The sequence below is a fragment of the Chaetura pelagica genome, unplaced genomic scaffold, assembly GCF_000747805.2.
Source record: "Chaetura pelagica isolate M959 unplaced genomic scaffold, ChaPel_1.0 scaffold189, whole genome shotgun sequence".
NCBI lineage: Eukaryota > Metazoa > Chordata > Aves > Apodiformes > Apodidae > Chaetura > Chaetura pelagica.
The window spans coordinates 275,722-290,935 of NW_009970716.1; the positions used below are offsets into that span (position 1 = coordinate 275,722).

Here is a 15,214-nt window from a genome sequence, read left to right on the forward strand (position 1 = left end):
TCTGAGAAAATTAAGAGCTATTGAACTCTGCCAGATAGAAATTTGAAAATACGCCGTTTATTTTATTAGTGCTTGAACTCTTTGTAGTGCTAAATATGATGTCTTCTACAAGCACAGAGTTTAGCGTGTGTTGGTTAATATATAGGCTTGTTGTTGTTTGGTTTTCTTATCAGTCTGTACAGTTAGACGTCTTTAAAATCTGCCTTGGAGCAGCTGGCAGCTGACGTGCGGGTGTTGGCACCACCCAGGTTCAACGTGACATCACTGGGAGAAGTCTACCTTTCTGCTCAAGGAAGTTGGTGTGAGAGCCACACTCTATAATGTGGAGCTAAACTTCTGAATTTAGTAAATGTGGAGGATACAGAGGGCATGTAAAAATGGAATTCCTGAAAAAAATTGTTCCCACTGTCACTTCTGGAGATGTAGTTCTGGATGCTGGGAGTACTGCCCGTGAAAGCTCTCCAAGGCTTCTGAAGATGAGACGTGTCAGACTGTTTTCATTAGGACAGACAATAGATGAAGATGAGGAGACATGTGTTTTACGTCCTGGTTACAGTATGTATCCATGTCACCAACACGGTAAAAACTGATTGCTAAGCTTTTTCTTCTGATCGTGATTCTTTTGCTAAATTGATGAATTTGATTATGTAAGGCCTGTTACTATGATAATGGTGTCTTTAGTTTGAGAACTAATTTATTATTGATAACCTGTGAAGTGTTAGTCACCTATTGAAAGCACTTTCACATGCCATCTAATGTGCTCCTTGTCTTTGCATGCCTGAGTGACTTTTTTCCCTTTTGGGGATAAGTATTCTTATTAAGTTTTTAAATTACAACGTAGCTATGATTAGGCACCAAGAGTTGTCTGGACAGATATGTGCTGCACAGGAGCTCTCATTGTAGTGCGGGGTTCAAATTTTGTGTCATCTTTTCTCCCTCTTTTTCAAATCCCCCAGGTTTTTGAAGGTTTTCCTTTTAAGAGTTGTCGCAATTTGACTCAGGATTGGCAATTGAACTAGCAAGGTTTTTTTTAATTTAAAAAATGTTTATGCTTATGTTTTATAGTGGTTTGGAGTTTGCAGATTTTTAAAACATAGTATCATAGAATAATTGGAAGGGACCTTAAGGATCATCTAGTTCCAAGCCCCCTGTGGTGAGCAGGGGCCCTTACCACTAGACAAGGTTGCACAAAACCTCATCCAGCCTGGCCTTAAAAACCTCCAGGGATGGGGTGTCAGCAACCTCCCTGGGCAACCTATTCGAGTTCCTCACATCCCTGATAGCAAAGAATTTCTTCCTAATATTGAATCTAGATCTCCCTTTTTCAGTTTAAAAGCATTACCCCTTCTCCTGTCACTGCCCTCTCTGGTGAAAAGCCCCTCCCCAGCTTTCCTGTAGCCCCTTCAGGTACTGGAAGGCTGGTGTAGGGTCTCCCCTGAGCCTTCTCTTCTCCGAGCTAAACAGCCCCAACTCTCTGAGCCTCTAAAAGTAAAGTAAAAATATGGACATTGTATAGAGATTCTTTAACTTTAGAACATGGGTAAGCTTGCTTCTCTAAAGATTTTATTTATTTTTTTTTTTACTACCTGTTAGTGTGTATTACAGTGTGTTGTGCTAATAAAAAGAAGTAGAATGAGTTAATGTTCCATTTTCGGACAGTTCAGCTGGGTCACAATGGAAAATCCAGTTTTTCTTTTTTCATTTTGCCTTCAGCTAAAATAGTAAGGTCTTGAGCCTTTATGGTCTTGGATCCTGATGTCTATCAGTACACAGTTTTTACCCTTTGCTATGTGGTGACTATTTTCAGAAGTTAGCATGGCCTTGATGTTTTTTTCCTTATGTATCTAAGTGCAAGAATGTGAGGTGGTGACATCAGTCTTACTGGCTGGTGAACTTGCAGCCTTAACTATGGAATTAAGGTGGTGATGGTGGTGGTGGGAGAAAGAGGTTTCCTTGGAAAGACTTTCCGTAGCCTTCCTGATTGTAATATAAACAATTTTTTTTTTTAATGTGTCATGTTGAGTAACATTTGCAGCTGGGGAAAGGAGGAATGGTTCTGTCCTGTTAAAAGTTGTTCCTGTGTATAACAAATTAGAACAAGTTGATGTGCTGATATGGACTATTTAAGACCTCTTACAGAAAGAATAACATCTGTTAGGACATCGCCTATATGCTTGAAAACTCAAATCAGAAACTCCTGGTGTCTGAAAGGGTGACGCTTTTTTAGGCAGGTTTAACTTTGAATTCGTAGAGCCGTGAAGCTTGTGGTTGGGTATCACTGTGATGTGAACAGCTTAAATGTCTCCATAGGCATATCTCATAATTTCTGCTTTTATGGCTTCTTTATGGTTCTCACTTTTAAACAATACTTAATTTCAAACGTTATAATTTCAGAACAAATAGAATTTATTTTGCGCAAGGTTAAAAGAGAATATTATAGGCTGAAGTTTGTTGTCAAAATGGATGCTTTAATTTAACTTTGTTCAATGTTTTGTTGATAGCTCAAGCAAAGGAGGTTAATAAACATAGAATACACCAGTCCTACTGTTGAAGATTAATTCTCCTTTCTTGCTCATTAAATCTTTGCCAAATGGTGATTATTAGGAGTGATTTTGTGGAAATCAGTAGTGCCTGACTGATACCACTTAATAATGTGATGTCATCATGTGTGAAATGTAGACTTAGAGTCTGTTCTGGGATCATGCTTTTACAATAGCAGATAGTAGCTGAATCCTCTTTAAATTATCTCCTTATTTCTATTTTTGTACCTTGGTAATGGAATGAGCTGCTCTGCTGGAACAGAGCAAGCAAACTGCTGTGCTTACCGGTTGGGTATGCTGCAGAAGGCAGGTGTTGACAGAACAGGTAATAAAACAAATTGTAAACATTTATTTGCTTAATGTCAGTAGATGTGGTGTTAATGCACCACAGAATTTAATATAATTAAGCTGTTTAGGAACTCTGAAAGTTGTTAAAGCTAAGGTGGCTTGTTCTGTAGATGTGTTTGAATTTGGAAGTGAGTGTTTTGTTTTTTTCTTATTGTTGCTGTTCAGATAACCTTTTCATATTAATGACAATTTAGGTGAAATATGGAGTCTTATAACTGTTTTAAAGTATAAAAGTATTTTAGAAGGTTTTATACAAACCAACCAAACAAAAAACCTATTCCTGCCATTCAAAGCATAAAGTATTATTTTGATAATACCACTTAATTGGGTTTGCATATGTTTTACATAAACGTTCTGTGTGGATTTCAAGTTATGCAGTTGTTTTTTTTTAGGATTAAAGCTTTTCAGTATTGCCTTTCAAAATGTTAACTCAATTAGTAAATGCTTTGTTTACAGCTGAAAACAAGGCCTTAAAAATATATGCTATGAAATATGTGATCTCTGATCAGCCTTGTACAGGAGAAGATGATCAGGAGACTCAGCATGTATTTGGAATAGAAGGCAGTTTCTTTACCTGTGTTCTGAGTTTCAGATAGAGAAGACTAGAGGGGTTAGTGGTTAACAAAGTACCATGGCTTCTCCCCACCCCAAGCTCAGTTGCCTTCTTGCTTACGTTCAGAGACTGCTCCCTAATAGTGTTTAGGATCCAGAATGCTGTTTATGTAAAAATCTCTAACCCTCTCTCCTGTATTCTTATCACAGCAGATAGCATTGTTTTGCTTGACTAATGCCCCAGGAAATTGTTCTGTGTATATTTTCCATAAGAAGTATTAAGGAACCTTTCCTAAGGGCCTCTGAAACCTGCTCTTGGAGCTCTTTGCAACAGAAGGTAGGGGAAGGGGATTTTGTTTAGATTTTTGAGTGAGGTTTTACAAGCAGATCAGGCTGATCTAACAGCTTGCTGCCAGTGAAAAGGGCAATCTCACTCCCAGCTGTGCAGCCCTTCTCTCTCTCCTGTTGGGTGCTGGTGTGGCTTTTCCCTGAGCTGATTAATTTAATAAAGCCAGCAGAAAGTGTTCTTAGATTTTTGAGGCATTATTACTGAGATGAACAGGCAGGGTGAACTAGCTATAGGGACTTTTTGGTCAGTGGAAGGAGCAGTTTTAGATGTCTTACCATAACAAAAAGTAGCAGTGCACTTCTGAATACCCTCTGTTTTAAATATATTGATTTGTGGAAAATGAACTCTTTAATATTTTAGATAAATGGAAACATAAGCATCTATCCAGATTTTTATTTTAAGTGCAGTGATATGTTTTATTATTACTGGTTATAAGCAGATAAAATGACCATTGGATAAATGTTTTTTAAGTAAGGCATTTTCTTGTGATGGAGTCAATAATGGAACTGAAATAATGTAAAAGTAAGCTTGCATGCTGTCCTGATGTGAGCAAGGATGAAGCCACTTTTCCTTTCACTGATTCTTTTTTTTTTTTTCTTCAGTAAGCTTTCTTTCAAGTAGGGAGTATGCCTCTGGCTTGTTGATTTTACCATTAATATGGAAAATTGACTATATTTATATTTAATTGTTAAAAAAAATTAAAAAGGTGCTATAACTTAGTTTTAGCAGATACCTCAAATATTATTTTTGGCCCTGTTTTTCAGATATCTGATTTGCGTTATGTACTTGGCTGTATGCCTAATACGCTTTTACTGTAGTTGTCTCAGGATTTCACTTATAAGCATACAGGAATTTACAATTAATACTGTTTTTTCCTACAGTGTTTGTGGGTTGGATTTTTTGGTTTGCTTGTTTGTTTTTTCTTTTTCCTCCCAAACCTTACCTTTACCTCAAACCAGGAAGTGACAAAGTAATTGTAACTTAGTGCTTTTTTGAAGGAGGGTGTAGTAGAACTCAAAAGTATACACAGAAGGACCTTTTCTTCATATTTAACAGCTGCTCATATGGATTTCATGAGGAGGTAATATATTTGTTTTCCTCTGACATATGGTGAACAGCTTGTGATTTTTAAAATGCTATTGTTCATTTAATAGATTAACTCTGTATTGCATTTGCAGAGTTTTTTATGCTGCCTCTGGACTTCTAAGTACATAAGTTTTTCTAACACTTAAGTATGTTTAGTATAAATTTCATATGACAGTTGAACCAATGTAATGGCTGAATGCTGCAAAAAGGAGATTGTAGTCTCCCACCTGTAGAGATGTCCTGTACATTCATTTATGGTGGTCCTGGTGCATTTCTGTCCTTGATGAGGCCATCCAGTTTGCTGAACTAAGAGGAAATCTCCCTTCCCAATACCAATGGATAAGCAGCAAACTGGAACACTGAGAGACAACTAACAGCAATCTCCTTTTTAAAAAGCCATTTTCCTTTACGTAAAAAAACTGTTATCCTTTAAAACACATAGAAAAAATCCAAAATTACACCCCCCTAATACTCAAGGAAGTATTTCTAAGGTTAATATAGCATTTACCAGCAGGGTTAAATCAGCAGTTGCATGTGAACATGCTGTGCCAGTGACATGAGCAACTCAGAGCTACAGTATTACAATATTAATGTTTTTTAAACACTTATTTTCCAGTGAAAAGGAAAAAAAGTGCATGTTTCAAATGCGGAAGTTTTATTTTATGCATGATCTAACAAATCTTGATTTCCTGCAAGGATGTTTTTTTGAAAGAAAAGTAATTGTAAATGAAAGAGGCAGACCTATTTTTCAGTAATTCATCATTTTTGATGGCTGTTGGCAATACAGGTGTTATCCGTTTTCTTTCTTGATTTATAGACTGCCATGTTTCTAGTTTTTTGTTTTCAACTCTTCAATAACAGAATTATTTTCCCCTGTGAGTGCTAACTTTATATGTGTACCTTCTAAAAAGATTTACATGGATCCAAATTGATGGAAAATAACTTCAACTATCTCATCCTAATCAAGGGCTACTTTTGAAAGCCTTTTCATTTTCAGTAAATAGCATTCTTTGTGTCTCTAACTTAGCACTGAATAGCCTTTAGTTGCCCTTCAAAGAGGGAAATGCCATGACTGCCTTCTTCAGTTGGCAATGTTTTCTCAATTAGTAATACCTGTGATTTGGAAAGCAGCGTTTGTGGCCTGGCTGTTTTACTTGGTGGGCATCCTCTTGCTCTCCAGACATGTTCTAAAAGGTCCCCGCAAGCAGAGACCCTCCCAGACAAGAGGGTTGTTGGCTTGTGCCTAAACGTTTTTGGTGTTTGTATTTATTTATAAAGGAAAGGTTTTGTTATGAGAAATCGAAATGCACTAGTGATTTGAAGAGCTAAGTGAAACTTTCAGAGTCTCATTGTTAGCAATGGTATCTTCTAAAGAGATTAAGGTCCTGTCAGCATCATTTTTTCATGGGATGCTCTGCAGTTTTAGGACTTGGTGTACCTTCACTTTATCAGCCATATGATACCACTTATATACAGATACTACATTAGTAATAGTAATTCTTCAGCTCATTAGTATGAGTGAGATCTATAGTGACAAGCATCTGTGTTGGACCCTTATTGCTTGGGAGACTTTCATTGCTCGTTAATAAGACCCATATGGCAATACAAGCTTTAGATACATTAGCATTGCATGGTCATACTAGACACTGACCCAAAACACTCTGTGATCTTTTCGCATCTTTTAACATGCACTGGGGTGAGCCTTGTCTCAGTTACTACTTTGAGAAGATGACTGGCTGAAGGAAGAATGTTTTTAATTTCAAAGTATATTTTAAACTTGAAAGCAGGAAAAACAGAAGGTAAAGCACATAAAAGCAGTTCACAACTTGTATAAAAATACTGTATTTCTCAAGTATATTTTTTTTCTGTTGGCTAGAGTTAGTTTTAAAGTACTTGTATTTATTCTTTGGCTGTGCCTTCCATAAAGTCTTATTTCATGGAAGGAGCAGTATAGAACTGAATAGTTTAATTTGCCCAGAAGTGGATTAAATTCTACTATATGCATTTGTTTGGAAAGTTAAGGTGTTTGTGCCAGTTACTGGGAGAAAATAATAATATACTAGTCTTCTATCAAGAAATAGCATGGCTGAAGAAATTGAGAGCAGCCAGTTCCATGAATAGAAAAAGCCTAAGTACGTTCTTCATTTTACCTGAACATGTCTGTACCACCTGATTTCAGTTCTTGGTTTTTCTTTAACTAGTAGGGATTGCAGTGGAGTGAAACTATCCCTTTTCATTTGATCTGCTCTGGTAGATGCAGGTGTGTGGATGGAGATCTGCGTGTGGCTTGCAGGTGAACTGATGAGCTTTGTAGTTGCTGGGTGATCCCTCTCAGAGCTGGCCCTGGCTGTTTTGTAGTCTGCTACACTCGAGGCACTTCAGGACGCTTTGTGCTGTAGACTATTTGCAGTACTTCCAGACAAATATGGCCTTGTTGTAATGTTTTAGTGTAGGTGTTTGGTATCAAAGTGCTGCATTTAGGTGTCTTTTGTTTTTTTACTCCTTGTTTTCTTCTTTCCTGATCTTTGTATTTATTTTCTCGCCTTCAGTGTAACAGCAGGCTTGCTGAGGATAGTGGTTCAGAAAGGATGCTCATGAGTTCTGTTAACTCTGACTTGCAAATCAGTGTATATGTATTAATTACCTTTTTTAATCTTATAACATTTCTATTTTGTACTCCTGCTTCATCTTCCTGTGAGAAAATCTGTTGTTCAGAGATGGGAAAGCTGTAACATTCAGCATTAATAGCAGGTAATTGTTGAAATCCTGGTAACTAAGGCATTAAAAATGCACCATAATTAAACATTTGCTAGCTTTGGAGTGAAGAAATATGCCAACTTTAACTATGAAGAATGCCATTTTAATGGAATTATCTTATTTATTTGTTATATTGGGCTCTGAAGCTCTTTGTGCTCCTGCCCTGTGTAGCTGAAGCCTTGGGAATGAAGATTTCAGCAGCTGAAATCTCGAGAGAATATGGCTCTGCATGCCTTACCCCTGCTTGCTTTCCTTCTCCTGCTTGTAACTACAGCTTTCAAAGTCGTTATACTGTGTGTGGAGTGCTTGTAAAACACTGTGATGGCTACATGCCTACACAGGGGTGTAAGCGACGGTGGAGTAAGTTGGTAGGCTTGTGCTTGTGAGGAGGTTTAACAGAGACACCTTAAGTATCTCCCAGTTGTACCTGTGCAGTCCGCCATCCCCTTGCCTACCATTAGCACTCTGTAGCAGGGGTGGCTGAACCAGACATACATCTGTGTGATATGGGGCTGTATAGTACTTTAACGTATAAATAGAAGCAGACTCTGGGCTGCCAATGGCAGTGGCTCAGGAGCAAATGCTCAATTTCCATGATGGCAAAGGGAGAAATGCAGAAATTTTTCTCCTGGTGCAGGGCAAGGCAAGTTTGCAAGTACCTTCAGCTGCTGTGGGAGCTTGCAGCAGAGAACATTTTCTACTCAAGTACTTTTGCAAGTACAAGTACTTTGTACTTGAGGCTTAGCAGACAGGACTTCTGTGCTGAGTTTACCTCTATAGTTGATTCACTTGAACTTCCCCCCCACCCCCCCGTTTTACAGGGTGAGTCCTGAACTCTTGGTCTTTTTTTCCCCAGTGCTGTCTATAGGGATAGAGTAGCTGATCCTCACATAATGCAAATACGATATTTCCAGTAAAAGTGGCACAGACATCCAGCAGCTTGGGAGGAGCAACAAAAATAGAAACAACTGATTTGTAGCAGTTGTCTTAAGGCCTTGTAGGGTAACAGAGTTAAGCCTTTCCCTACTCTATCCATTTAAACGCCCAGCAACTAAGCTGGGATTTTCCATGGAGCTCTGTAACTGTTTCCAGGTTCCCTTTAAAAGGTTGGTGCAAACTGGCCCTGTAACAAGTATGTTGGTACATTAGTGCTGAACCCACAGTAAGGAGGCTGACATGGTACAGAATCAGGCAGATCAGATCTTAGGGCAGTTTTTTCATGTTGTCTGACACAGACAGAACTGTATTAATTAGACTTTATACATTTAAAGTTTATTTGCAGTCATGGAAGGTCAAAATTCAGCATCTGAGAGGAGGTAAATCACCAGGTTCTCTAGAATTTTAACTACAGGAGTGCCTGTGAAAATTGAGAAACTCAGATTTGTCAGGCTTGTGAGAGGTTTATGTATCGCTTTACCTGTCTCACTTCCTTTTGGAGAGAGGTTGGTTAAATATCATCTCAGAACTTCCTGCTGGTTTGTTTAAAATGTTTCACCTTTTTTATAACTGATCCATTTCCTTGTAATCTTATGGTGTTTGCTGATCTGGAAAGCTGGATTTTCAGGAAAGGCCAGGTTGAAGTCTGTTTAGTGTAAATCCTTATAAAGTTGGTAAGGTCACTTTTAACCTACCTTCTTTTTCCAGCTACTTCATTTTTCAGGATTTAATTTTCCTTTCTTTAAAGTTGGTAGAGGGGTCATGGGTTGTAGTTAGGTTTTCTGTTGGTTTTTTTTTTTTTGTTTGTTTTGGTTTTTTTTAAGATAGGATTACTGCTCAATCAAGATGCTGTTAACCCACTGAAAAGTTAAATATTAACAGTATCTTCTTTGATCTTATTCAAAAACTGTTCTGCAAGAAAGCTGTGTGTCTTCGATGTTCTTCCAGAACGAGATGGAAAAATTGCAGTTGTAATTTGCTTTAAATGGGAAGTATTTTTTGTAGTTCTTTGCCTGAATGTGTTTTCTGTCAGTCTGTGTCATTCTGAAGATGAGTGTAGTAGGATTGAAAACCTCAGAGAAACTGAAGAAAGCAACAGTGACTGCGTATTTTTTACATAACTTAAAATGATGAGTTTAGCTGTGGTTTTTAAATAGTGTATTTATGCTGAAATGGTTAATGCAAACTCTTTTTGTAGAGGGATAAGTAGACAAAAATAATATTGTTATCTTGGCCACCCTGGTAGAAAAGAGCAAGAACTTCATTGGAAGAGTTGGGAGAGGGAGGTAGTATGATAAGAATATCATAGAGAAATAAAACTATTGTAGAACCAGGGAATAATACTTCAAATAAAAAAAGGAAATAAGGCTAAAAATCTGTAATGTTCCCTGTGAAACAAATGACATACAAAATGTTATTTCTTTGTCACTTAAAAGCAAAAAAAAAATAATACTGCTTTTTAAATAAAATTATTCCACAAAATTTTCAGTCATAAAAATCTCCCTGCCTTTTCAGTCTGTAGAGGTGAAGCTGAAACAACATTCTGTGAACTGTATTAATTAATATTTTTTTTTAGTTTCACATGTTGGTCTTTGCCACAGTCCAGAGCTCTGGGAGCTACAGAAGCAGCAGTTGCTATGCACTGCACTTAAAGTTCATGGTTCACAATAGTTGCCAGTGATGTTTCTGGGAAGCTCCAATAAAATATTATGATGCTACCGTAATTAAAGAAAAGCTGTACAAGCAGCCTTTGCATACACATTTGTAGTGGATGTGTTGATCTTAGGAAGTATAGTGATCTTTTTAGAAATGTTTGCATTAAATACAAATGCTGAAAAAAAAAAAAAAAGAAAAAAAAAAAAAGAAAAGAAAACTTAAAGAAGTTTCTGTACTTAAAGAAGTATCTGTACTATCTATGGCATGATAGTGTTTGGCCTGTTACGTTTCCTGGGTCCTAAAGCTACTTATAACACACAGGGTAAATCATCCTTGTTGTGTGACTGGGCTTACTGTACATACACTAAATATTGTATCTATAAGGTATGTGTTCTTGAAGTGCTGAACTGACTTTGCTTGTATAGGTCAGATATGCTGTGGATGAACACTACCACAAATGGATGGCCCAATCCTTCCCAGAGCAGCTGAGCTTACTGCTCCTGAATCTCATACTGTATAGGTCTGTTTGCAGCCTGATATCTGCAGACTAATGTCACTGAAGGGGCTCAAGCAATATGTTTCTACCCATCTTCTTTACTAAAAGCTTTTAATATCTGAGCAAAAAGCTTGGTGTGGTCTGGACACTTTCAGTGATCATTTTAGTAGAGTGCAAACTGCTTGCTTCAGATTGAGCACTTCTACTTTACTACACCAACAGTCTTTTTCTGTCATGCTCTTTTAAAAAGAGCTTACTGATACTGGTGTGCTCATTCACACATACCTCATATTAACCCTTGAAAAAGTATCAAGGGCAAAGACTTTACAGTAGTCTGCTCCCTTAAATAGTGAAATTGTAAACTGGCCCAGATATGCAAATACTTGGATCAGGTTGAGGGAGGGAATTCTCCCTCTCTGCTCTGGTGAGACCCTCCCCTGCAGTGCTGTGCCCAGTTTTGGGGTCCCCAACAAAAGAAGCACATGGAGCTGTTGAAGCAAGTCCAGAGAAGGGCCATGAAGATGATCAAAGGGCTGGAGCACCTCCTATCAAGACAGGCTGAGAGAGCTGGGGCTGTTCAGCCTGGAAAACAGACAGCCTTGGGGAGACCTTGCAGCAGTCTTCCAGTACCTGAAGGGCCTACAGGAAAGCTGGGGAGGGACTTTTTACAAGGGCATGAAGTGATAGAACAAGGGGTAATGGCTTTAAAATGGAAGAGGAGAGATTTAGCTTAGACTTCAGGACGAAATTCTTTAGTGCGAGGGTGGGGAGACACTGGAACAGGTTGCCCAGGGAGGTTGTGGATGCCCCCTCTCTGGAAGTGTTCAAGACCAGGTTGGGTGGGGCTTGGAGAAACCTGATCTAGTGGGAGGTGCCCCTGCCCATGCAAGGGGTTGGATATAGGTGATCTTTAAGGTCCCTTCCAACCCAAACCATTCTATTATTCTGTGATATGCTACGTATTTATTGGAATTCTGTAATGTTCAGCCTGCTAATATAAGTATGCACAAATCCTCAGTTTGAGAGTTTATTTTTGAATTGTTTTTCTTATATAAACCAGCTCCAGATCAAAGATATTTGCTTATAGTTAAATGCAAGTGCTTCCTTTCCATCTTCTCTCTAAGTAGTGAAATAATGATATTCTGGAAGACTTCCCATATAAGTACTCCAGAGTGATAGGTATTTTTAGACTCTTTCAAAGTAGATGTATTTGTTGCTCTCAATTTTAAACACTGTGTACTTTCCAGAAGTCTGTTTTATTTTCCTCTCTGAAAATGAGCAACTGGAAAAGAATCCATGCTGTAAATGGCATTGTCTTACACAGTTTTAGAAATACATGATGATACCTTCTGACTCTTTATTGGACTCAGTGAATTTTCCTGCTTGTGCTTGGCAAGGTTCAGAGGCTTGTAATACATGTTTTTTCTTTCCTGCTTTTATACTTATTTTGATTTAAAAAGAAGTTACATTTTAAACTTCGTGGTTTATCCTGAAATATTCTGTTTATTCTAGTATCTGGTAGATTATTTAATTAACTCAAAGGCAAAACAAAATCCCAGAAGTCCAAAATTGCCATAGTCATCTATGCATCTTTGATTATAAAAGCATATACATTGGTAGAGAAAGAAGAAATTACAGAAGGCTTCTGCACTGTTGTATGATAAGATAATGCTTATGACACTGATTCTTATATGATAAAGCTAAAATTTTGGCAGAAGCATTACCTCTCATTAATTTGACTTGTATTGGTATTTGGTGTTTGTGTGGGATTTTTTTTGTGGGGGAGGGTAAATGTATTTGGTGTATGCCATTCTGAAATCCTGTAAATTAATGATGTCCATTACATCAGACTTATAATCTCTGTGCATATATGTATGAGAACATACATATTATGTATATTCCTGTAGTATTAAAAGAGAATTTTTCCTGTCAATGTTTTTTTGTTCTTAATATTAAATATTCCTCAATACTTCTACTGAAATCTTTAGAAGGAAAGCTTATACTCTTGGTACATACGATTCTCAAAATATTCTTAACATCCTAGAAGTTCTTAATGGGCTAATATTTTCTAGTGAGCTAACTTCATTTAAAATTAATTACTAGTATCCTTGAGAAAGTCCTGTCAATAGTGATCGGGAGTGGATACTCTGAATAAATAATGCAACAAAATCTCAGACATAATGTGTGAAAGCTGTGTAACTTGCTTGGCCAAACACATCAATATTATAAGTAAATGTACATTTAAAAAAAATATTTCCTAACACCTATTAACTTTTGAGAGACTGATATACAGAAGTACTGACATCTCTTCTGGCTGTTGGAAGTCTTTTTAACAGGACTCCAGGAGGTAGAACATTAAGGTTAGTATTTCTGTGGGGGTTTTTTAGTGTATCTCCTGGGATTTCTGGGATGATTGTTTTTTAATAAGTTTCTGGTGCTACTAACTTAAGGAATAAAATATAGGGGAAAGGAAACTACAAAGAACCCAAAGTGTATTTTTAAAAGTTATTATTTTTGAGGTGCTGGAAGAGTTGGCTCATGATTTTGGAATGCACGCTGTTAACAAGGATTCCTTTGAAGAACTCTCTGTAGCCCAGTGTTAAAGGCAGAGACCATAATTAATACAGTCTTTCAAATTAGTGGTGATATTCATCAGCTGGTTCCAAAATTTGACCTTTATATCCTACTCATAACAGAATACAACCTCTGTTATATCTTATTTAGTAAGAGGAAAAAGGAATGCTTGAAGTATAACTTTGAATGCATCCATAAAAGAAGTGATGAATAAGGTGTATGAGGTAATTGGATGTACTACATAGTATTACCTGAAACAGTCTTACGAAAGAGAGCTTGATGTAATGTCCCAAAGAGTTACTCAGTGTGGATTCATGTTCTGTACTCCTATCTGGGAAGAAAAACACAGGAGTACCCAGATCTACATGGCAATTTAGTATCATATTATAGAAATATAGCGTTGTTGAGGAAGTTTTGAGTACTTTTAATCTATGAAAACTGAGTGATCACACTTGTCACTCTCAATAAAAGTATTCATCTCCTGAATGGATGTCAGACAGCAGCCATCTTCATGGTTGAACAGCCTAGTGCCATGACATGCTTCTCCCACCCTGTCTCCAGTGTCCTCCCATGGGTGTGTTAGACTTGTTGTTTAGAATGGCTTAATAGGACATTGACTGATTTGTTACCTCCCTGTAGTAATAATAAAAGTAATAAACACAATAAACCTCCTCAAAAATACCAAACCCTGAAAGTATTTGATGTACCCCATTCTTAAATCTTTTTAAACATTATCTAAAGTTAATCTGAAAGCACAGGTATGATTTCCTCCTCATTGGCTGGTTTACTTCTAATATAGAGTGGGAGGAAGTTCTGAAACTATGTTCTAAAAAAAATTACTGTACAGCAAATTTTGTTAATTGGTGTACCTTGAACCCATATGAATGTTTTAATTCTTCTATATGATGTGGATCAAGTTACAGTTTAAATAGACTTAATTAAACTACTGTTAGCAGCACATGTCACTGTAATCTCTGTATCCAGTTTTCTGTATTTGACCCAGGGATAAAGTTATAGTTTGGTGGCAGTTGCGTAAAAGCATTCTTTTCTCCGTATGGTTTCTTCCTGTCAATACACAGAAATCTTTCTGAATTTTTTTACTTTTAGCCTTGTCTATTAAAATCTCAAGACTGCTTCGGATGTGGTTGACCTGTATAAAGGTAACAGCTCAAGCTGACAGAGGATCACCACGTTTTGATTGTACCTGACAGGGTGCGTAGAGTGGAGGAGCTGTATCTTCAGCTGCTTTATTTATTACCCTGTGCCGAGATGGGCAGAGGCTACTGATGGGGTGTCTTGCTTTGTCCCGCAAGAATGGTGGTGAATCCTGAGCCCTCTCTGAAGGCGGTGCTGGATTGCATCCCTAGGAGCCCTGAGACTTCATACCTCTGATACTTTCAGTCGTGGGCTTTGAGATGATATTGTACGAGGTAAACTATCAGAAATGTCAAAATCGTGTTGTTAGGTCCCTTAAAAGACAGTAAGAAAAAAAAGCAAGCAAGAAAACTAACTGCTAATAGCTGTAGGCGTGTAGTTCCCCGCGGTTTCCTTGCACACGTCCATACGACTTTATACCGTCCTGCCCTCCACGGGGCCTGTGTTTCACGTTTGGGTTTTTCCCTTTCATTGTGCCGGCCCGCCGGTGCAGAAGCCTTGCCGCGCTCCCGGCGCGGTGCGGAGCGATGCTGCGCGGCTCGCGTGGTGCCTCGCGGTTCTGACGGGTGGGCGGGAAGTTTCTTCAAAAGTCATTAACGCGCCAACAGCCTTTAGCCCTTTCAGGTTTAAATTGCGGAGTCGTCGTGCCGTTCGGCTGCAGAGGGAGGGGTGGGTCTGCGTGTCCTCTGGTGCCGCCCCTCGGGCAGCGCCTGGGGAGCCCGCGCCCCCTCCCCAGCCCGCCCGCGCGGTGCCGGGGGCGGTGCC

The 15,214-nt window shown here is 38.3% G+C and overlaps 1 protein-coding gene across 1 annotated transcript in view; it reads left to right on the top strand.

The window, feature by feature from the left end:
• Positions 1 to 269: 269 nt before the first annotated feature.
• Positions 270 to 15,214, top strand: part of FRYL (FRY-like) — a 135,136-nt gene continuing 120,191 nt past the window's right edge. The window contains exon 1 of the mRNA XM_010006076.1: positions 270 to 555. Within this exon, the coding sequence (XP_010004378.1) occupies positions 378 to 555 (178 nt within the window). The 5' untranslated portion in view covers positions 270 to 377. The remainder of the gene's footprint in view (positions 556 to 15,214) is intronic.